This window comes from Lonchura striata, chromosome 5, assembly GCF_050655825.1.
Source record: "Lonchura striata isolate lonStrDom1 chromosome 5, ASM5065582v1, whole genome shotgun sequence".
NCBI lineage: Eukaryota > Metazoa > Chordata > Aves > Passeriformes > Estrildidae > Lonchura > Lonchura striata.
Window position 1 is genome coordinate 64,060,882 of NC_140707.1, and position 23,212 is coordinate 64,084,093.

The 23,212-nt window shown below is 39.1% G+C and overlaps 1 protein-coding gene across 33 annotated transcripts in view; it reads left to right on the top strand.

The window, feature by feature from the left end:
• Positions 1-22,220, top strand: part of MARK3 (microtubule affinity regulating kinase 3) — a 62,285-nt gene extending 40,065 nt beyond the window's left edge. For 2 of the 33 annotated variants that reach the window (XM_085580798.1, XM_085580800.1), the window contains 7 exons: positions 3,911-3,988; positions 4,649-4,752; positions 9,373-9,537; positions 10,277-10,534; positions 12,921-12,947; positions 17,584-17,628; positions 19,702-22,220. In XM_085580798.1, the coding sequence (XP_085436924.1) occupies positions 3,911-3,988; positions 4,649-4,752; positions 9,373-9,537; positions 10,277-10,534; positions 12,921-12,947; positions 17,584-17,628; positions 19,702-20,047 (1,023 nt within the window). In that variant the 3' untranslated portion in view covers positions 20,048-22,220. The remainder of the gene's footprint in view (positions 1-3,910; positions 3,989-4,648; positions 4,753-9,372; positions 9,538-10,276; positions 10,535-12,920; positions 12,948-17,583; positions 17,629-19,701) is intronic. The other 31 variants (XM_077783945.2, XM_021528872.4, XM_021528879.4 and 28 more) reach the window with 25 other exon arrangements.
• Positions 22,221-23,212: the final 992 nt, after the last annotated feature.

Consider the following 23,212-nt stretch of genomic DNA (forward strand, 5'->3'; position numbering starts at 1 on the left):
AAGAAAGCCTTTGTTCATTTTGGCTTTAACCTGTGTTCTTTGTGGTTCCTCCCTCAAAGGCAAAGTTGGAAATCTGTTTTCCCATAATGCTTCAGTCATGTAACATTTCTAAAACTTTGGTATTTTGTGTTGAAAAACTTCCTTCTTTTCAGAAGAAAAAAATTCTCAGTCCTTTTGTTCAAGTTGTTCAACTTGCAACAGAACTTTTTTTTTTTTTTAACTCATCCCACAAAGCTGTCATAGTTCTTTGGTCATATAAATAGTTAGCACCATTACTTACAAGAAATGAGAACATAACTTCTTGAGCTGCGGGACAGTCTGAAGCAGAAGAAGTGAAATGAAACTAGTTTTACTTTATTGGCCCTGTACTGTCAGTTGGCTCAGTGGCACTGGTGACTTGGCTCAAGGATTTCAGCCCAAGAGTTTCCTTGGAAAAACATGTCTTCTACTATAGCAGCTGTTACTCACAAATGTGAACAAGAACTCAAGATTTTGGGGGACTCTTTTTTTATTTTTGTGGTCCTCCACAGTTTTCCCTTTGTTCTTGATCAGTTCAGAAACCATTCAGATTTGGTTTTCTCTTAAAAGACAGTTCTTAGCTATTGAATCTCAAAATGGTAAGATAATCAAATAAATTTTGTCCTACATTGGACTTCGCTTGGTATTGTATGGTGCCTTATTCCAAAGATTTGTGTCACAGTTACAACATACTTTACATTCAGCATCTTTTCACCTGCTATTCTGTACCACTCCCAAATATTGGGGATTTATTTCAGTAGGCTTATTTCAAATTTCTTACTAGTGTACCTGAAATAAAATTTCAGCTAATAACGATGTGATGCTTCCCTGACTCAGTGTGCAACTGGTCCAGCAGGTCTTTTACTAGCAGTGATACCAGGTGGTGAACAGGAAATCAGATTTTTGTTGTCACTCAATAATTAGTGTTCAAAATTGTCTCTCTTTATAGCTCTTCACACCAGACAGTTCAAACTCTTTTTTTTTTTTCCTTTCCTTTTTCTCCCCCCTGCAAAAGACTGCAAAGATGAAACTTTGGCTTTCTAGTTGTTAGGAATGAAGGGAAGCATTGAGTTTTTACTCATTTCTTGCAGCTAAGTAGGGAATTCGGTTTCTTACAATGTTGGCATGCATCTAGAAGGAAAAAAAATACAGGAGTTGCCATATTGTCCTGAGGTTGAAAAAGGTTTGAGGTGAAGAGAGTTTCTGTTTTACTGAGCACTGAAGTCCTGAAATCTATAGTATGATGAAAAAACACTGAAGAGATGGAAAAATACCTTACAAAAACAATTAATATTTTGACAGAACAGCAAAAGCAGTAGAGCCAGTCCTTGCTGGAGACCCTTAGTCAGATGTGTGCTACTGTTATTGAGTAACAAAGCGTAAAAGGCTACACTTAAGGATAAGAGTTGTGCTTGGCGAGCAGATAGCTGAGTCTGGGACTGGAATGAGGGGCTCCAAGCTGTACTTCTAAAGTTGACAGAGTGTTTAAACTCTGGTAAACAAAATTGTTCTGCAAGCTGAACGAGAAGGCATCAAGAATCATCAAGCTACTTGGGCAAATACCAAATTAATAATGGAAATCTGCTACAGATTTTGGATAGTTAGCAGGAACCGGTATATCTGTGTTTTAATAATTCCTTGTTTGTTTCTTAGAGCTTTGGATTTTTTCCTCAATGGTGTAATAAAGCTGTCCCAGAACCTTTAGAATAGCTTTGAGAAAACTCGAATAGGTAGTACATTTGAAAAGCCATCCAGGACCAAATACCATAGCAGTGCTCTTAACTAAATAGATTGGTTCAATGTTTTAAGTCAGAAGCTTTTATGAAAGTTTTTCATCAGTCCTTGGCTTGGTGTCTCTTAATGGGAAATAGCCTGCCTGAGCAGTGCACACAAGACTGTCTCTAGGAAGAGAGGAGGACTCTGTACCACAGATTCATCCTTTGTGCTGAGATTGGACCTTGTGCATGTGCTCACAAGTCTCAACGTGTGCAGTGCTGTGTCAGCTCCTCCTGCAGAGAAGGCAGACGATGCCATGAAGATGAACTTAGGCAGCTAACCCTGACCCTGGGAGTTGTCATTCCATCAGGGAATGGGGTGCTGCTCACACCAGTTTCCAGTGCTGTGCACCTGTGCTATTTAGTCATGTCCAGAGATTAACAGTCTGTAGACTGGCTGAACAAAAAGTCACAGCTGAAGAGCTTCCTTGATGAATTGTGAAAGGTCATACACTAGAAAGTGTAAAGGCCCCAGTACCAAGACTATTCTTGCCAAAACTGAAATTTGAAACCTTGAAGTACTTAATCTCTTCCTCTGACCTCTGAAATCTGAGTCAAACAGGAAAAAATGTATATTGATGCTTCCATCTTTGCATTTCAGAATGAGTTGGGAGAGCATGTCCTTGCTGTCCTCTCATTTCAGATATGAATACCAAAACTTGTCTGCTCCCAAACCTGAAAATGCATAGTTTTAAAAGTCTGGTCCAGCACAGAGATTGCAGTCTTGTCTTTCCAGATGTGCCACATGACAGTACACTGTAATGTTATGTGTTGTTCTCTCAAGGGAAACTAACACTGCATGTTCAAAGGGAGCAGGTTGAAAGAAGGAAGCCACTGATTATTGTGCTTACTTCCCACCAGAAGAACAGTGTTGGGTATTTTAGGTGCTTCATCCTCTAGTATGTTCAAAACACAGAACAAAATGATCTGCAAGCACTAATAAGCAATATTTCACTGGTTTGTGAAGTCTCCGTAAAGTGTCCTGCCCAAGAGCAGATAAACAAAAACTCACCGTAGGTGCACAGCTTTCATTGCTGGCAGACTTAGTAAAGAGAGAGGAGTTTATACAGTGATAAATGTCAAAGTGGAATAATTGGTGGTGGGTTTTTTTTAAATAAATGTATATGAAGTCAAGGCATGTATAAGGAATAAAGTACAAGGAAAGGGCCAGGAAAGCTTCTGCTGATGTTTGACATGTGCTTATCCCTAAGGAATATCTAGTGAAGAATACTTGAGAACCCTTCAGACAGCTGCATGCATCTTACAATTTAATTAATTGTTCTGCCCACTTAAAATATCCTCTGTCTTTGTACTTTTTAACACCAGGAGGTTGTGCACTTCACTGTTGAATTTTAATTTGTACATTTGTATAAAAAGATGTGTAACAAACAGGTCAGCAGTCTCTTAGACAAGATGGCTTCAAGGTTAAGTAGCTCAGGGAATGTGTTGCTTGAGACTCCCTAGATAGCAGATATTTTGCCTTAAGGCACTTGGTATTTATTGAGAATACTCCACTTTAACAGTTTTATTTCAGGTTTGGAAACAAAAAAGGTTTGGCTACTCTGCTTTTCTGCTTGAACTAGTTTTTCCTTTCTTTTTTTTTAATCCATCTTGCCATGATTCTCTCCTGTGACTGTTTATGCGAAACCTTTTCTTAATGCTATTTTTAAAATCCGCTGAGTTTCCCTTGTCCGTCATAGCATAATTCTTCAAAGAACTCCAAAAGGTTAGTTGAGCATGAAGTCCCCTGCCTGATTCTTAGTGGCCCTCCTTACTCAACACGTGCTTATCCAGGTGCTGACCAGTCATTCCCTTAAGCTGACCTCCTCCAAGACTTTCCCCAGCAGTGATGTTTGAAGTTTATAGCCTTTTTTGCTTCCTGCTTTGCCCCGTGATCCTTTTCTTTAAAGAAAACTTTTAAAAGTTTTTTTCTACTTTTTCAATCATTTGCAGTTTCCTGTGTTTTGTTCTTGGGGTGGGGAGAGAAAAATACAAAGGCTTGCCAGCTTTTACTTCCTCTACGACCTGGGGGTGCATGTTTGTCTGGACCACCCTGCTTTTCCTACAGTAATTGCATCTAACTTTGTATAATTCTGTTATCTGTGAATTGCCTATAGCTTCTCAGTCGTTCCTGGAAAATTGACCGCCAACTTGGGCATATCTCCACCCTCTTTCTCTGTAAAGACAGAGGCAAAGTAATTCTATTTCTTTTCTCCCCTCTAAAGTAAGGTCTGTAGTTTAAGTCCCCCTGGTTCTCTTGTCCTCTATGTATTATGCTTGTATTGAAATGTGTATTTTAAAAAATGTCTTACTAAAATTCTCTGCAATTTGTCTCTTATTCTTCCCTGTTTTTAAAACCTGTCTAGTGTTTCATAATATCTTAATATTTAAAAGTCTATGTTTACCTTCCCACTGAATTTTACCACATTTGTTTGTTAAGTCTTTGCTTTTCCTATCTTGTTTAAGGGTATGATTTTAACTTAAAGGGAAATTCTTCAAGCTACAAGTGGTAAAGTATTTCAAAAATAGGCTATAAAGACACAGGCTATGCCAATGTACAAGAATACTGTATATACTCAGAATTTGTAATTCAGAACATTTTTAATTAAAAACATTAAGGAATATTAATTTTGAGACATCAATATGAAATACAAGAACAACTTGTTAGAATTATTTTTTCTGATTGCATTAATCTTTACAAATACTAGATGGAGTTTGTATATTAAGTTATTTAATTATTGTAAATTTTAGAGCTGTGTAGAACAAGCACAAAGTAAAAAGCCTTAAATTATATGCAGACTAACCTCAGAAAAGCCTTCTGTGGGGAATAACAAACCTATGTTTTTTAATTGTAGAATAATACTACCCCTGGAGCAATGACACGGCGCAACACATATGTTTGTAGTGAAAGAACCACTGCTGATAGGCATTCAGTGATACAAAATGGCAAGGAGAACAGGTATATGAAATGTCTTCCTATGGTGTATGTCCCTTGTCTTCACCTTTCCAAAAAAATTCTAATGCCTAATTTAAAAATAAGTGATATTCTAATGTAATTCATAATGAAAGGTGAGTACAGATCTTTGGTTATGCAGCACCTGTAAGTATGTTGGGCCTTGGGTTTTTTTCCTATATTTAATTTTATAATCTTTAAACTTAGAATGTAAAAGGAAGTTTCTAATTTCTGGTTAAATACATGAACTATTTGTAGCAGCCTTCATCTTAAATCTGTTGTAAACTCCTGTGGCCAATCAGCATATGCTTGCAGAAGAGCCTTGTTCAGTATCAGACTACAAGGTCTATCTCTCTTGAGCCATTCTCTTTCTATATTTCACTCTAACTCTGCTTCACTGGGATAATTTGAAATACTATTTTTGATGTAAAGTCTTAGGGAGAAGGTAATTTTTTCTGAGCAAAGATGAAATGGTGACCCACCATTGTCTTGGACTAACAGTGATCCTTGCTAATACTGTGACAGTCTAATTATTTCCCAGGATTTACAGAACTCAGCTGCTTCCCTCCTCAGGGTATCTCCATATTCTGAGTGAAAACAGAGAAATAATAAATTTCTTTTTAATTTTCTGAATGAAAGCCTGAGTAGAGCAAGCAGTGGAACTGGAGCTAACAACTGTATGTATTGGCACTGTGGTCACATTACTGCCATCCTGTGTAGACTGAGAAGAGCTGTCAGAAATAATATTATAGTGAACATAGGTATCAGGTATAGAGTAGCAGTTGGGAGGAAAACCACCAAATTTCCTGGCTGGCTGAGGTATTTTAATTTCCAGCCCTTCTTGTCAGAATTTTACTGCTGTCAAAAGATGGTAACAATTAAGTAGTTAACCCTTGCCAGGAGAGCACTCACATAGCTGCTACTTAAAAGAATGTGTACCCCTCTACTGTGCTTCCCAATTTTCTCCAGCTCTTCCTGATATTATGCTATTTTGTAAAGGGTAGGAAGAAAATACCTATTTTCTAACTTGTGTTTATGCACAAAATTTTTTCCCTCCTTTTGGCAGCTGATGAGGAATTGTGATGTTGAATGGAAAGCCTGTCTAGTCCCTGTTTGATTCCTGGAACCTAGGGATAAAGAACATGATTTTGACCCTGTCTCTTCCTCCTAGCTTTCTGCAATTGGAAAGTGATTAAGGAAAGAGTCAAATATAAGTTTGAAGACTGCCAAAAGTGTAGTTGGCCAGCTGGGCCTGCAGTCACTGTCTTATGAAGTACAGCAGAGCTCTTTGCTGCTGTCCCTTAATGTGTCTGTCTCAGCCTTCACTGGTTACTCCTTGTTAATGTTACCAGGTTGTTTAGGTTAAAGCTCACCATCCTTTTTCTGATTTGATATGTTAATAGCTTTTTTTCTTTCCAAACACTATTTGAAAATATTTGAAAAAATGAATCTTTCTACCCATAATAGTTTTGATAATTTTTTGTTACTGGATGACTTGGTTTAATACAATTTTTGTTCATCCTTAAACTAATATCTTGCCTACAAATTCTTTATTACATTTTTAAAAGCTACTAGATATTGTTTACTGTGAATGCTTGATATTTAGATGTTCCCTTAATTTGGGAGTAAGTTCATACTCATGAAGAACTATCTTTTGAAGCAATTTTATTTCCCCAGCTTTGAGTTTCTCAGGAAACTGATGTTTTTCTGGTTTGTTACACATACACCTTAAACTCAAAGTTAAGACTGAGTAGCACTTGACAACTGTATTAGTTGTGGTGTATATTCATAATTGGTTATCCGTGTGTAATTTACCTTTTATTGTCAATATGATCTTTAAACATAATTTACTTTTTCTACAAACTAGCCTTATTTGGGTCATTTGAAATGTCTGAGAATTTATATTTGCACAGGTAAAAAGTGTATTTATAGCTTTTACTGTGTATTTTTTAATTACTACATTGATTACTTTTGATAGAGGGTTAAAAAGAGAAAAGGTAATGAGAATGTATTGCTTATTGTATTACAGTTGGAGACCTTTCATTGTCTGAAATACTTCAGTACTAAACTGCGTGTTCATTTTGGAATAATTTTAGAATTACTGTGATTTGGCACAATTCAGAATTTACATCTGAATGTATTTTATTGCTGTAACTGGATAAAGCATTGACTGGTTACCTAAAATGCAGAAACCTTTATTGCAGGAAAATCAACATGGCAATTGATGAGACTGGCTCTTCAGAATTAATCTTTAATGTTACTGTACTCTCAGCTTGGCAGAAAGTAACTCTAGAAACTTAGTCTTTTTTCTTCTGTAAAGCAAGATCTGAAGTTGAACCTGGGCTTTGTACATATCCAAGGATTAGTTAAAAATTACTTCTATGCTTTTGAAATGTCTGTTGGTGGCAAATGTTACAGGATAGAGTAATTGCTCTAATTGGTTTATTACAGATTAGATTTTAGATTTTCCATAGCTACTCAAATACTGACTGTGACTCAGTGAAAATTTGGGAGACTTACCATAAAAGGCAAAGTGCACACATTTAAAATCTCTATTTTTCTTCTGTAGCAAAAGCATTAAAAAATTGCTTGTTCTGCTTTTATATTCCACACTGAATTCTGAGAAGGCACTATTTCTGGAAGTGTGGACACTTTAAAGAATCAATAGTCAGTAAGTCTGATGTTGAAGAAAGTAATCTTGAAGACCCATGCCAGACTGGTAGAAGCAAAGAGTTCTGAGTCTCCCATCTCTGCTTTAACACATTGTGTGGCTGACACACGCATTCTGCTGGAGACAACTGTTGGCTTTCCTCCAAAGCCTGAGCATTAATTAACGCACTTGGGGACTCATGAAACACTCTTCATAATGATAGGCAATTGCTTTAAATCATTTGTAACACAAATGATTTACAACAGCTTCAGATTTTTAATAAGCCTTGGCAGTAATTGGTGATTGTTAGTTCACTGTTCCTGTGTTCCCAGGCTGGGAATCCAAAGAAGCTGATTTCTAGCAAAGCATCAGAGGAGGAGAAGGTCCTTTATTGACACCTTTAGATGTCACATCTTTGGAGGCAGGTGACTAAAAACTTGAGTCTTGTGTTGTAAAACTAGATTCTTTATCTTTTGCAGTAAATATAGAGGAAATGAGCTGGAAGAGCTTGAGAGACTAGTGACCAATATTTTGACTTCAGGGTATTAGTTTTGAGATGAATGTTCAATTTTTGAAAATTCCTTAAAACCCTGGGGTAATGTAAATGCCTGGCCTGTGTTGAAGGCCTCATTGTAAGTAGTGCTTGTAGTTGTCATCCTGATGGATTCAGCATTGTTGAGATGCATGCATGACTCAGATGAATTTTTTCAGATCCTGAAAAGTTAAAAACAAACCAAAACCAAGTATGTTTTGCTAAGCATTTTAGCTAGCAGATCAGATGTCTGAGCTGTGTGGTGTTTTGCACTGGTGCTTTGGCAGCCAAGCCTGAGAAGTGGAGGAGCTGACACTTGTAGCTGCACTAGCATTCCTCTCTCCAGAGTCTGATGTACCAGAATTCGGTAACGGGACTTGAGATGTTGTGTGTAACCAAGAAGTAACTTGGAAGTGGACGTGCAGTGTCATGAAACTGTCACTGAGAATTACTGTTTTCTCAACTTGAGCAAAATTTCTGAATTATAGCTGTCTAAATTTTAAAGCAAACTTCAGATGAATGACATGGGATGTAGTCTGAAAGGCCCAAAACATCTTGTGGTTTCTCATTTTTGTCCTATCTGTATCATTACTAGATAACGTGAAGGCTGCAAAGAGTATTTTGGCCTAAATAAATAACTAAATTTAATGCTCCTATGCTTCTATTTGAACATACCATTCAGCTGGCAGCTTACTGGCCATTCTGCTAAGACAGTGCTCTATATTTTCCTTCAAAGCCTGAATGGTAATTGGGAGAATTTAATGTTCATGGTCAAAGCAATACAAGATGCTCTTCAACAGTCATTCTTTCTTTAGAGAACAGCTAGCATATTCAGTGTCTACTACACACACAGGTTCATTATTAGCAGCCTTTTTCTTTTGGCCTCCCTGGAGTTGTTAAAGATCATGGTATTTTTGATTCTGGTTGTACCTATGAAGTCTCTCAGTTATCTCATGTAGATTTGACAGCTTCCCCAACTTTGACTAATTTCTTTTAACATGGATACGTTCTGAGAACAAAGGATTTTGCTGTAGTAATGGAGCTGTTACGAGTCTTTTGGAAAGTGCATTTGGTGGGGGTTTTAATGCATTGTTTACTCTTAAGAGCAATACAATTTACATCAGTGCTTTATCGTAGAGCTTTGGCATAGAATTCTGAGTTATTCAGGTTCTGTACATCAAGGAAGGTATCACTGCAAACTAATGCTAATGGTAAGAGCATGGTCACTTACAGATGTCCAGTGCCATGTAAGTAAGGATGCTCTTTAAGGGGAGTGTAGGGCAGTTACTGCTGTTACATAGAAGAGGAGGGCTGTTAGAGTTCATGTTCTTTGATAAACCAGTTAATAGAAGGAAAAGTTTGCTTTTTTTTTCTATGCAGTAGTTTGTTGTTGGTCCATCATGCTCTTCTTTCTGCCTCTGCCTGAACCCAAACCCCCTCGCAGCCTGACAGAAATGTTCGCTTACGCAGCTAGCCCTGCTTCAGTTTGTACCACATCCTTCTCCAGTGTTCGGCTGCGACATCAGAAGTCGATGTCCATGTCAGCCTCTGTGCACACGAAGATGATGTTGCCTCCAATAGACAATGGCGCAGATAACTTCAGGCCTATGTAAGAACCAGAAATCGTTGTGACACTAACTTATACCCACTGCTTCTTAACTTTGTGCTGTGGAATTTTAGTCCTAGATTGTTCTAGTATATTTTGCCCACAAGATGTGTGTTTCCTCATTTTTTTAGTCTCGTTTACATTTGTCTTGTGGTGTGTCAGGCTGTCTGTGACATAATCCTGCAATAGTGAACCTTAATTTTTTTCCTATTGTTAGGAGTATTGGACATTCCCTATTGTCAAAGTTTGTGGGAGACTTTAAATGTGTATCCCGAAGGACTTCACTGCTTGGAGCGGTTCGCTTGTAGAGAATTTTGTGTAGGATACTTTCAAATTAGCAAGACTTTCAAAGATGTATGTACAGAATGTGGAGGAAGAGACATTAAAGTTACCTATTCTCTCTCCTTGGAGGAAACTTTACTGGTCTATTCTTTTATCAGTCTTCTCAGCGAAACTCCGTAGGCCTGGTTTATCTGGTCTTTTCCAGGATACTCCTGTTGCACTTTTCTGCCTATGTAGGTTTCTGTTTCGGCAGCCTCTTAATCCTAACTTCTTGCAAGTTTTGATTCCATACAGTGCTGTAATAATGTTGGTAATCCCAACCTTGGCCTATATAAAAGTGTCTGCTTATGCTTTACTGTAGAACATAGTGTTTTGTGTTTCCTGCTGAGCGCAGTGCCCGTGCGAAGGCGTTCTAGCATCGTTTTTTTTTTTTTGTTTGTTTGTTTGTTTTCTGCCCTAGCACTATTCCCGATCAGAGAACTCCCGTTGCTTCAACCCACAGCATTAGCAGTGCGACCACCCCTGACCGTATTCGTTTCCCCAGAGGAACGGCCAGCCGGAGCACGTTCCACGGGCAGCTGCGCGAGCGCCGCACCGCCACCTACAACGGCCCGCCCGCCTCGCCCAGCCTGTCCCACGAGGCCACGCCGCTCTCGCAGACCCGCGCCCGCGGCTCCACCAACCTCTTCAGCAAACTCACGTCGAAACTCACCAGAAGGTAAGGCTCTTCAGCTGCTCCTGCGCTGCGTCTGGCTTTTCTTCCTTTTTGTAGTGGAAATACTTTGTTGCTTAAGTGATTTTGTCCACGTTCACTCATAAATAACTGAAGTTCTCTTAACTTAAAATGCAGTTGCTTATGATTTTTTCATAGGTCTGTTTTGGTTTCTGAAGCCATTTGTTTTTGGGAGTTGAGTCAAATGGGATTAATTGGGAGACAGTTTGGTCTGTGCTGTTCCTTCTGGGCTCTTCAACCTCATGTCTGAGGTATGAATGCTGCAGAGATGAAACATTTCAGCTCAGCTGAAAAGCTGCCCAGTGGCTGCATAGTCCATCAGTAGATGGCAAAAACTAGGAGCCCAGTCTAGATATTTGATGTAGCATTAGAAGCTCAGGTTGTGTTTCCCAGGCACTTAGTCCATTAGTGGTTCCAGCATAACCTTGCTGGCAACACAGAAATAGAAATACTACAGGTGAAAGGGTAGGGGCAGGAGACAAAAGCTTCTGTTGGCAGTAACGCTGTCACAGGCTATCTTAAAATAATGGCAGTATTAGTGCTTCAGTCTAGGTAGGAGTCTGGTCAAACCTGGAAAAATTTATTCCTACTTTGGCCTTTAGTTCATGTGCAGATTTTGTGTTAGGTGTGAAGGTGTGTGGTCCAGCCAAAGCCAAGCTTCAGCAGGTCTTGCTCCTGCACTAACAGTTTTTATTCTAACTGAACTTCTAGTTTCAAATCCATGTATGATTTAGATTACTTACTAAAACCCTAAAATTGAAAATTGAACCCTAAAATTGAAAATTGTGCTTTTTTATTCTGTATTTAAAACCTGTCAGTTTCCAAACCACATACTTCAGACCATTGATCTCCACAACTTGCATTTGCAGAATTGAGGCCGTGTTTGTCTTCGCTTTAAGATAATCATCAAGCTTTTGTTCACTCCTTATCAGATGAAGTTTTTTGGACAAGATCATTCTGATCTTGCCCTGCTGGCTTTTGTTTTAAGCTTATACCACGTCAGCAGCAAGCCATTTTCTTCCTGTCTACTTTATGACCATGGATGCCTCCCTCTCAGTATCCCCTTTGCAGTCTCCCGTTCCTACAAAATCATGCTAAGCCACACTCCAGTTTTTCACAAATGGGTGATTTCAGTTGAGAGAGTGAATTTCTTTAAACATGTAGAAGTTGTTTCTTGGCAATACAAGAACATGACAGTCTAGCCTTTGATAAATGTTTTCATTTGCTCACTTCTCTGCCAGGTAACACTTCTCTGGGAAACTGTGCTGTAGGAAATTTGGTTTGGGTTTTTTCCCTTCCTTTTTATGTTGAGAGAGAGAAATTTAATTTGAATACTCTTTAAGTGTTAAGCCATCTGCTTTATGTCAAGTGAAGTCTTAATCAGCCACATCCTTTTGGCACATCTTTCTTTCTGTACTTTTGTTTGTAATGTCCTTACTTAATTTTCCATTTGACGTTCCAAATGTGGACGCTCAAACTGTGAACATGCAAGCATTTCACTCAGTTGTTTAGGCAGCATTCAAACTTCTATCATTACCTCAAAGTTTCAACTTTTGCAGTGCAGTGTGGTTTTCTTGAAGAAGTCTTTCCCCACGACTTTTGACAGTAGTTTAAATTCCATCTGGACTTGATTAAGTAACATGCAGTTGTAACACAATAGCACAGTTACAGATGATTAGTTTGCTCTTGGAGGATTTCTTGCAGTTGGGGCTCTGTTATATTCAGTGCTGTACAAACTACTGAGGAGGTGGATAGTGCCACTGAGGGACACGCTTATGTTTCTTCCTGTTAAATAATTGTTTTAAACCTTATTGCTCATTAATTTATTGTAGCATTCTCCATGGGGAAGAATTCTTTTGGTTATGAACTACTTATGTTCTGGTGTAGGCAATTGTTATAGCTTCTGCCACTAAAATAGCTAAATATTTAAGGGAGGTTTTGACACAACATGGCTTACTTAATGTTATGAGGAAAGGAAGAAATCTAACTCTGAAGATACTCAAGATATAATTATGGTAGTGTTATTGATTTTTGCTTTCTATGGTACATATATGAAGAAAACACAAACATATTTTTACCTGACCTTGCAGATTTTGAGTTTTAAAGTGTTTTGACACCAGTACATATTTTAATTCATGATAAATACTGGTTACATATTTCCCAGAAAAAATTGAATGTAACAGTCCCAGGATGCCAGGAGTTTGACTCTTCAGCCCCTAAATCGTCTGCCTAATCTGAGAATATATTGAAGTGTAATTTAATTGTGCATTTAAAATGAGATCTTTATTGCATGTTTCACTCTAAATGCCTTTTTCAATTTATTTTGTACAAATTTTTTTGTTAATTATTATTTTGGCTTAATTTCTTTTAGAAACATGTCATTCAGGTTTATCAAAAGGTAGGATTTATTTATATTTAAAAAAAAAGTGGCTCCTGCAATTAACAAAAGATTTGGCTTTTCTAGCCTTGGTTTTCTGAAAACTAAACTTCCTGCTGAGAACTAAATACTTTCTTTCTTCAGAGGAAAGCATAGAATAAATCCATTAACTCATGATGATACCTAAGAATCTGTGGCACCATCTGTGTTGTATAACAAGATGCTAAGCATGCCTTGTGAATTCTTCTTTCTTTGATAGAGTTGGTAGTGCCAAAGTAATTCTGTTCTCTGTACTAATACACTTAGCATGCTTATGTTTGAAGAATGAGGTGTTTGATAACAATGATGAAAGTATAAACAAAACATAAGGTTGCAAGCAAATAAAGGTAAGTGTTGTTGAATTTATCTCTCTGTTTTATGATGTTGAAGAGAAAAAAAGGTTTGAAGCATTGCCTGCAGCTGAGCACAGCTGTGAGTTGAACAGTTCTGTGTGAAAGATTGAATGAAGATTCAATAGCTGTGTATTTATTTTAACATGGGGTGCATTTGTTGAAGTGAATTGCAACTGAAGTGCAAATAGAGCTCTTCAGTTATAAACAAAAAGTACAACATTTATGCAAATTTATCAACAAAAGGGAAAAGCTCAGAAGTCTGATTCACACTTCAAGCCAAAGGATTGAATTTAGTTTTGCAATTTGGGAATGAATCAAGCTGCTGTATTTCTCATTAATCCACTATGATTCGTGAAATTGCTTATGCAATGTGCAGGTGAATTTCCCAGTAGAGTTTTGTAATAGCCTGTTTAATTGTACCACATCTGGGAACTTCTGAAAGGGTGGTACTTCCAGTTTCCTACTGCTGATCAAAACCAGGGAGATGGGGCCAAAAACCAGGCATCTGTTTTAACCTTCAGAATACAAGGCTATGCTTGTGACTGTAATTTGGAGTTAGACAATTTCAAGGATTAGGGAGTTCTGACATATGTAAATTGCTGCCTAAATGTGGATTTATTATGTACAGTGAAAGGCTAAAGGTGCCCTACGTGATTAACTGAGTAAATTCCCTGCCATGGTGATGATAATCAGTGCTCTTCTAAATGTGTCCATGTTTGGAACTGGTGTTGCCTTGGCTGGCATTGTCAAAACTGACTTGAGAAAAATGCAACAACTTAGTTAAGGAAAGAAACCATGCAACTCAACATACAGCTGGAACTGAGCAAGGGGCAGTGGCTTTAACCTAGCATGCGTCATGAGCTGTGGGGTGTAGATCACTTCTAAAACAAAGGACTGTCATCTGTGCAACCCTCCACAGCTGGATGCATCTACATTTGTTCAGAAGAAAGATGGAAAATGCTAATATGAGTACAGTTTTAAACTAGAAAGTTACTGTTTAAATTTGAGATTTCAGGTAATTTTTAGCTTATTTTTTAAAAAATTACCTTTGACTTGAGGCCAGGAGCCTTAGACCATGGTGGAAATATCTGTTACAGCTTCCATTAATGTGTCTTTTTAAATAAGAAATTTGTAAAGTCTTACACAACCTGCACAGAAGCAGTGTGCTTTTTAAATTCTGTTTTAAGAATGTGTGGTGTCCCTCCATACCTGATTTGTCTGTAGATACAAAAACTGAAAATACTGGCAGTTTCTCCTGGCTATATTTGCTGTGAATCCTACCTGAGCTCACCATCTTTGTAGTTCTGAAAGAACTACAGTAACCCAGTAGCATGTATACATAGTGCCACAACATCAGTTCTAGGGAGCTGAATGAAAGTAGATGATCAGTCACTCCTTGTTAAACTGCTGAGTTCTAATATTGTGCCCAGTACACAGAGGTATCAGATATATATATGTGTGTGTGAGTATATATATGTGTGTATATATATATATATATATATATATCTTGTACTATGCACTGTGTTTGCCAATCTGCATATTGTGGAAGTCTTAACTTCTTTTTTTTTCCTGACAGCAAAAATGAATCAATGTTCTGGATTTTATTGCAGCATCATTTATCCATTTCCATAAATTGATCTTATTTTATCATCTTGCACTTTTTGTTGATTTTCAGTATCTTTTTAGAGAGTTTTCTTTGTGATTACTTGGATATTTAAAATAGCATACAAAGATGTAAAGAACAGGAAACAGCATAATCTGGGACAGATGTGTGGAAACAATCAGATTTGTGAAAGCCGTTCATAAACCATAAGGTAGATAATGTATAGGCATGGCATGACAAATGAGAACAGAACTTGTCTATATATTTGTTCCATTCCCAAGACCAAGAAGCATCTTGGTCCATAAAATCAGTTAATGTAAAACACAAGCAAAAGCAGAAAATTTAGAGCAGCATAAACTAGCACAGAAGTGAGTATTTTATTAGCAAGTGAGGAGGCCTCAGGGCTGCATCTGACTCACAAACCCCAACCAAAACAATCCTGGCAGTTCAGTAAGTGCCTGTTCCCAGAGCAGCAGTGCTGGGCTGTAGAGCTGGACCATACCCATGCCTGTCATGAAGGAAGGAACACCTTGAGAGACTGGCACAGCTCTCCTAAGCTTGGCATGATGGCTCACATCTGAGGTTCTGTGTCACTTCATGCAGCTCCTCCTGCTCAGTGAATGGAACATTGATGCATGGAAAAACTGAGCAAAGTGAGTGGTTTCTGAGAGGCTTCCATGAGAATGTTTATTATTTCAAAGTGGCAGGTCTATTCTAAATAATGACCTTTCTTAGATTTAGAGTACAGTAGTTTACAAACTGAACACTTTGGTTTAATTTCAAACTGAAAAGTGTGTCAGCGAATCACTAGAGATTTTTCCTTACAGACTTTTCTGGACAGATTCCAGCAACAGTAAGGCTGTTCATTGTTGAGGAGACTGGTTGTGCTCCCGTTTTCTACAGCCTTTGGCAAGTTTCAAAACAAAACACAAAAACTCAACAAAAATCCATAAATGTTTGCAGCTCTTAAAGCTGCCATCCTCCGCTTCCTAGGAGTACAGAAGGCTCTTTGAAGTTTAAGTACTCATAATATTTCAGTTGAGGAGTGTTTTCTAACTTGCTGGTTGCTTTGCCCAGTAAAGCAATCATCTGAAAGGGGAGGATCAGTTTAGTTCAGTTGGTACATGTGGTGGTTCCTGCCTACCCCTTTTTTGGTCCTGTAGAGCTCTCATAGGGGGTGACTTCATGCTCTTGGTATATACAGGCATGAAAAATCTTTTTCCACCTTCTCTTATATCCACTATAGATTAGTAGCAGAAGATCTCATGAAAATAGATTCAGTAACTGCCCACTTTACACTGGGACTTTTAAATGTCGTCTTCTCATTTTTTCTGTATCCTCTTTTGCTTACAGCTCTTCATTTGCCAGTGACACTGTCCCTGTTGTACCGTGAGCTGTGTGGTACCTCAGAGAGCAGGTTCTCCTCGGATGCTGCCCATGACCAGCAGCTCTCAGCTGAGCAACTTTGCCCCCTGTTAAGTGCAGTGTTGCTTTGCAGTAGCCCCTGAGTTGAATTTGGGCTGGTTCTGTGGCCCAGGCAGCCAGTGCTGCCACCCTGCCCCTCACAGTTCCAGGAAAGCTCCTGGTCCCCTGTGACACAGACTGCCAGAGTCACCTTGCAAGGCTGATCCCACCAGAGTTCTCAAAAGGAAGGAAAGGAGGAAATCACACCTTGTAACACCCCACACACCCTGATATAAATATCACTCTGCATCTGAAAATAAGGTTACTGTCTTACATTCCTGTCCCTAGACACCTGCCACCCAAACTGCTGTGTTTGTTTTACTCAGGGAAGCCATGTACTGCCTTAGTCTGGATGAAAGCAGTGTACAGGCAGCATCCCCCTGAGCAGAGTTAATGCTCATATGTTGAACCAGCCTCCTTCAACAATGGGAAGGTAGAGAATTTTCCCCGTAATTCTTCTTGACCCTGGGCTTTCAGTAGATGGTAGTGACCAGCAATGTAGCCTTAAGCACTGCAAGAAGACAGAAAGCTTAAACTTGCTCTTGGGTGGGGAAGATGCATCAGTGTGGGATTATAAGGATGGAGTTACCACAGATTGAGAAATCTTGGATTTACCTCTTAAAGTTCTGTTAAAATGTATATGCATCTTCTTCTTTTGCATTAAGGTATTTTGGTGTTTGAACATGCAGATCTGATGAGCATGCAAATACACAAGGTGATCAGACCTGTCTGTAAAAAGCTATGGGGATTTTTTCAAATATGTACTTTATTCCAGATAAAACTTATAAATAACATTAGCTAAAAATATTTGGGAGTTATTTCTTTTTAGGAGGTACTTAGTAAATAATACAGTCTCTTCAATATGCTTTGTAACTTTAGTTTCACATTTTCTGCTTTTAGAACTTCAGATTTATTCCATGAGTTCTACAGATTTAATCTAGAAACATATACTGTTAAAATTAGTTATGGTCAGTTTAAAAACTGTAGTTTATAGACTTCCATTTGGTTTGACAATATGTTGCTTTCTATGAGTTTGTCCTAACCTACCAAGTTCTTTACATCTTTGTTGTTTTGTATTTTAACACACATGTGGTATGACTGCAGTAATTTTTAGCAGCTACTCAGATATTTTATATTGTAGTGTAAGATTTGTCTTCTCTCTCCCACTTCCTTTTGCTTCTGCATTCTTTTCATTGAGGCTCCCGACTGAATATGAGAGGAACGGGAGATTTGAGGGCTCAAGGTGAGGGTAAAATTTTTGTTTAAAACGTTACTTAGGTGAGTTTGAACCTTTCTTCCCTTGATTATGTGGCATAGTGGCTTCAGGCAGCAGCTTTTTTTTCATGTAAGTCATTGGAACTAAACAAAGAAGCATTTCTGTCTGCAAAACAGCTATTAAAGCACTGACTGACTTGGTTTTAAATTTTCATCTTTCCTGTTGCCTTTTCCCTTGTGTGGTTTTTTCTTTTTTTTTTTTTTGCATTTTAGTCATTGTAATTTGCTGTTGTTGTGTAGATGTGTAGATAAGTGGTCTCTAGTGAGGCTGCAAATGTGTGGAATAACCACTGAAAGATGATAAGATATTTCTCATCTCCAAAATCACAGGCAGTAAAATATTTTTCATGTTATACTCTTCTCACAAAATCAGCATATCAAAAAAATAATAGAAATCATCAAACTGTTTTCAAGTAGAAAAAGCTTCCAAAAATAAAATAAGCACTGAATAAAACTTGGGGTTTTTCCTGGCCCTTTACAGCCTTATTAAATTAAAACCTTAAAAAAAAATACTCTTTAATTTGTGTGATGAATTCTATAGCATCTGGCAAATCACATTGCATAGTCTTATGACTCTCACAGTCACAAGAAATCTTTTAATAGGAGAATTATGAAATAGGTTATATTTGAGAAATATATTTATTTAGTTGTGGCCTTGCTATCACTTTTTATTTAACTTTTTCATAATTGCCTGCTTAATGGTAGTAGAAATAAAATGTATTGTAACCATTGCCATCTATTTCAAAGAGCAGCTTGGCTTAATATGGAGGCTCAACATGAGACCTAAACTGGATGGTTGGGGAGCAGTTAGGTTAGCTAATAGTTAAGTATGACATTCAATATATTTAATCAAATTTGAAGAGGTGACCGACAGTGTTCAAATATTCACTAAGCAAATCTGTGTTTTGTCCCTGGAGGTCCAAGTGTAGTTCCTTACTCTTCAGCTGCATGACTACTGATTTTAATTTAAGTAGAGGAATGATTGCAAACTAGAAATTTCTGGAACATTTCTTTTCCTTTGTCCTGTTTAACTTCACATATCCATACCAAAAGAAAACCTTTTTTATTAAAAAAAAAATACTTGCAGATTTGGGAAACACAAATTTTGTGTTCAATACTTTGTGCTTTATCTCTTAAAAATGTGACAATAATGGAACCCTCTCACTATCTTTATACAAGCTATGTTTAAGAGTTGTCTGGTAGTGACTTCCAGCTCTCTTTATGTACATCCCCCTCCGAGGCACTTAACTGCAGAGCTTGGAGCTGCAGAAGATTTCATCACTTTACCTCAGTCAGTGGTTGGCATTTAATGAATTCCTGACCAACTCAGGAGGAAACATCTCCTCTCTGAGGCAGCCCCAGAGCTTGCAGCTTGGTGTGTCCCTGGGGATCATCTCAAACACGCCCCAGTGCAGGAAGGCCAGAGTGTAACTGAGCCAGCCCAGGTCTGGGGGCTCAGGTTGGCCCTGGGCAGCAGGTGGGTGACCCTGGTCCTGCTGTCCTTCCTTCTGCTTGCAGCAGCTGCTCTGGGGCTCCAGGGGCCCTCCCAGGGCTCAGACTCCAGCCCAGGAGATGCAGAGGAACACTCAGCACCTTTGTGCATGGGCTCACCCCATTCTGTGTAAGTGGGCACCTCCCAGGGCCTGGAGGGAGCCATTATTTCAATGTTCCAGAAAATGGAACTGTTTCTGCCACAGGGAGCTGTTACTTCAATGTTCCAGAAACTTCTAGCACAGAGCTGGTGTTTCAACTGCCCACGTGGCCCGAGAGTAGAGTTTTGAGCAGAACCTGCCTTAAAATCAAGTTGTAGGTGCTGCATGTAGTTCTGCCTCCAGAAGGTCATTGCCCCCATGCTCCTGAATCCAGTGAGTGCCAGTTGTGTCCCACCTCGTGCCATTCCTTTGTTCCAGCCCCAGCAGCTACAGCTTTCCCCTGACTGTGTGTGTGTGCAGCAGCTGGGGAGTGCTGAGCGGTGGCTTCGCCCAGGTGGCCCCTGGGGAGGGCGGCTGGCCCTGCTCACTCTGCAATTCCTGTCTTTCAGCCGCAATGTCGCTGGGGATCAGAAGGATGAGAACAAGGAAGCCAAGCCTCGGTCGCTGCGTTTTACCTGGAGCATGAAAACCACCAGCTCCATGGATCCCAATGACATGATGAGGGAAATACGAAAGGTCCTGGATGCCAATAACTGTGACTATGAACAAAGAGAGCGTTTCTTGCTTTTCTGTGTCCATGGAGATGGGCACGCGGAAAACCTTGTACAGTGGGAGATGGAGGTGTGTAAACTGCCAAGACTGTCCCTGAATGGAGTTCGCTTTAAGCGGATATCGGGAACATCCATAGCTTTCAAAAACATTGCTTCCAAAATTGCCAATGAGTTAAAGCTGTAACAAGAAAAAATAGTTAAGTTGTAAATTAGTTAGCAATTTAAAGTGTTTTTGAGAATTCCGATGGAAATGTATAGAATAACATTTAGGCAATAACTTCTGCATCCTTCTGAATAGTGATATTAAAAAAAAAGCTGCTGAGCTGGGAGGGAGAGTTGGACTTTTTTATAAGTGCACTACAGCATTAAAGTTGCCTACTATGTAAAATATTACCCCTTCTGCTTTATTTCCATTGCTCCTAAGTCTTTGACAACAAATTGAAACACAGAATATATTCATTTAAATATGCCTCCTGTTTGTGTGGATGTGTGAATGTACAGTATGTGTGTATAATATATAAAGTATTATATGTAAACAATTCATTTACAACATCGAGCTGTACCAGTACCTCTTTTTGGGCTAATTTTGGTGCTAAAAATTGAAATGGCCAAGGAGGAAACACTTGAGTTAATATTTAAAATGACTGAAGCGATAACCAGTAAACGCAGGTTTACAGTTCACTGCTGTGTTAAGAAAAAAATGTGTGAAGGGTTTGGATTTATGGTTGTGAACATTATTAGTCCTGTTTTCTAAGTAGATCTCATGAGATGATTAAAAATTCACTTCTACTGAGTAAGTCTTGCATTATATTTTGCCCACCTATTTATTATTTAAGTCTGAATCAGAGTTTAATAATGTAGTTAATTTGTGCATTAATATTTGGGTAAATGCTTCCATTCTTCTGCTTCTGCTAAACTACTAAAACTGTATCCTTGTCCTTTTGGCTTATGAGTATTGATCGCAGCTAAGAACATTTCTCTGTTGTTCCTCTAGGGAGCGAGGCAGTGTAAAAGGAGGTGCTAATCGCTGAGTAGTGGTTTTCTTTGGGAGCGGGTTTGCCACGTTAGACTAGGTCAGGCTGATGCAAAGCACAAAGGGACTCTCAAACCATGGCCATCCTCTGCCAGTCCTGGTTCGGGGCCTCGCTGGGCATGGGGCAGCGCTGTCCCTCGCCTTCGGGCACCCCCAGCTTTGGAACCCAAAGGTGGGAGTTGGACTGGCTGCTGATGCCCTCTGCCCAAACGTCCAGCTTGCTAAACTGCAGCCATAGGCAGGAGCAGCTGGAGCTTTTCCTTGCAGCTCTCTTCAACGCGCTTCCCCTTGGGCTCCGGCTGTGCTGCTTTGGGTGGCTCTGTGCCAGCGCGTGTCTGGCCGTGCTGCCGAGGGAGTCCCCTGTCCCCCATCCCCTGTCCCCCATCCCCTGTCCCCTGTCCCCTATTAGCCCTGTCCCCCGTCCCTGTGCAGTGTGGAACCTGCCCCGATGAACTCTGATGGCCAACTAACTTTCGGTAGGACGTGCAGCTGCTCTGGGACAGCCCCCACTTTTTAACCATCACAGCGGTGAAACGGATTTGATTTTGCAAATTAGAATGAGGAGATTTCCTCACGTGTTGTTTCCTACCGATACTCAGTTTATTTCATCGAGGACTTGTGTAGATAATACCCTGCGTTATCTACTTGACTTTTTGTATTAATGTTTTGTGGTTCTATTTCAGTGAAGCACTTACGCATGTACTTAACATGTGCTTTAAACTGGAGCCTAAATTTGCATTTTAAATTTGCAGTGAGCTAATAGTTACTCATAGTATACAGTTCAGATTTGACCCGAGGTGAAAATGCAAAGTCCTTAATATTTTGCAAGTTAGCTCTTGTGATCTGTAGTCTGTGAAGGCAGCAGACTTCCCCTCTCTTTCCCCCTAAGCATTGATATTGATTATGCTAGTTTAAAGGGTAATCATAGTTGTTAAATGTAGTAAATATTCCTGAATTTGCATTTTATTCTCTGTATATTCTGTATCATGCCATGGCTTGAGAACTCCAGGTGCTACCAGAGTTCAGTTGGCTTTCAGTGCTCTGCCCATGCCTGTACTGCTCAGTATGGGTTTTTTTCCATGAAAACTCCATTTTGTAATAGCAATAAGACATTTCAGGGCAGTCATTGTACTTTCTCAGGTGAATGGTCACCTATCCTTTCACTCCCTACATTTTCAGCACTCCTCCAAATGTATTTTTTTCACCTGGCAGTGCACTTTGTTGTCTGAACTGAAAAAGTGTTCTGATAAATTATGTAAATCTGTATTCGATGGAAGTTCCAAAAGGTTTCATATTAAATGTTTTCTGAAATACTCTCTTCCTACTTCACCTGTTAAGTATGTAAGTGTTTCTAAAAAGTGCACCAGTATCATACTTTGGATATTTAAAGTTTGTACTTTGGTATTTTTCTTAAAGTGTTCTCAAAAGGTTCTTTCAATAACTCTTTATTTGAGGTATTAAAAAAAATCACTTCTTATAATCAGAAAATTATTTTTAACAGCTTCCTTCCCAAATGCCTTGTAAAATTACAGTGTTGTGAGAATATTTAGCACCCTGCACGATTGGTGTTGAAGCCTCTGGGAGCTGCCTGGGAAGGAAAATTGTTTTTTTCAGCTCTCGAAACCAAAGATGAACTGCTGCCACAACAAAGGCTTTTTACCTGTTCTTATTTCTTAGGAATCTCTGTAGGCTTGCAGGCACCACTGCTGATGGGACTCTGCAGAACCACACCTATTTTTTTCTCACATTAAGGGGCAAGTTTTAAAAATAATCAGAGGTCAGTGTGTGGTGAGGAGGCAGCAGCAGATCTCAGTGTTTTGAGACACGTGAACAGCAAACAAGAAGCATTTTTATTTCACAGCATGACTGTCCTGGAACGTGTGGTCCAAGTGCTGTGTCAGGGGTTGATGGCAATGGGCTCCTGACTGAAGGTTTGCATCACTGAAACCTGTGTCAGCCAGCACTGACAACGTCTTTTGATTGCTGGATCTGGCAGGGAAAAATGTATTAAGAGTTTGCCAGGTTTCACTTTAGTAAATAAAAGGATTTAAAGATGCATGCATAAAATAATGAACACTGAGCAGGAAAAAATTCAGATACACTTTTTCTTATTTAAACCTTCCCTGTACTTAGGATTTCTGAAAACTTCAGTTTATTTGACCTTTACAAGACCTGAGGTCCTTGACCATATTGAGAAGAAGTACAGAGAGGTAGGCTGGAAGAACAGCTAGTCCTGCTGGGCTAAGTGTTTTGCATACTGCTTCTGTTCAAGTTACAGCATCTGGTACAATCTTTGTGGGTTTAAAAGATTTCTGG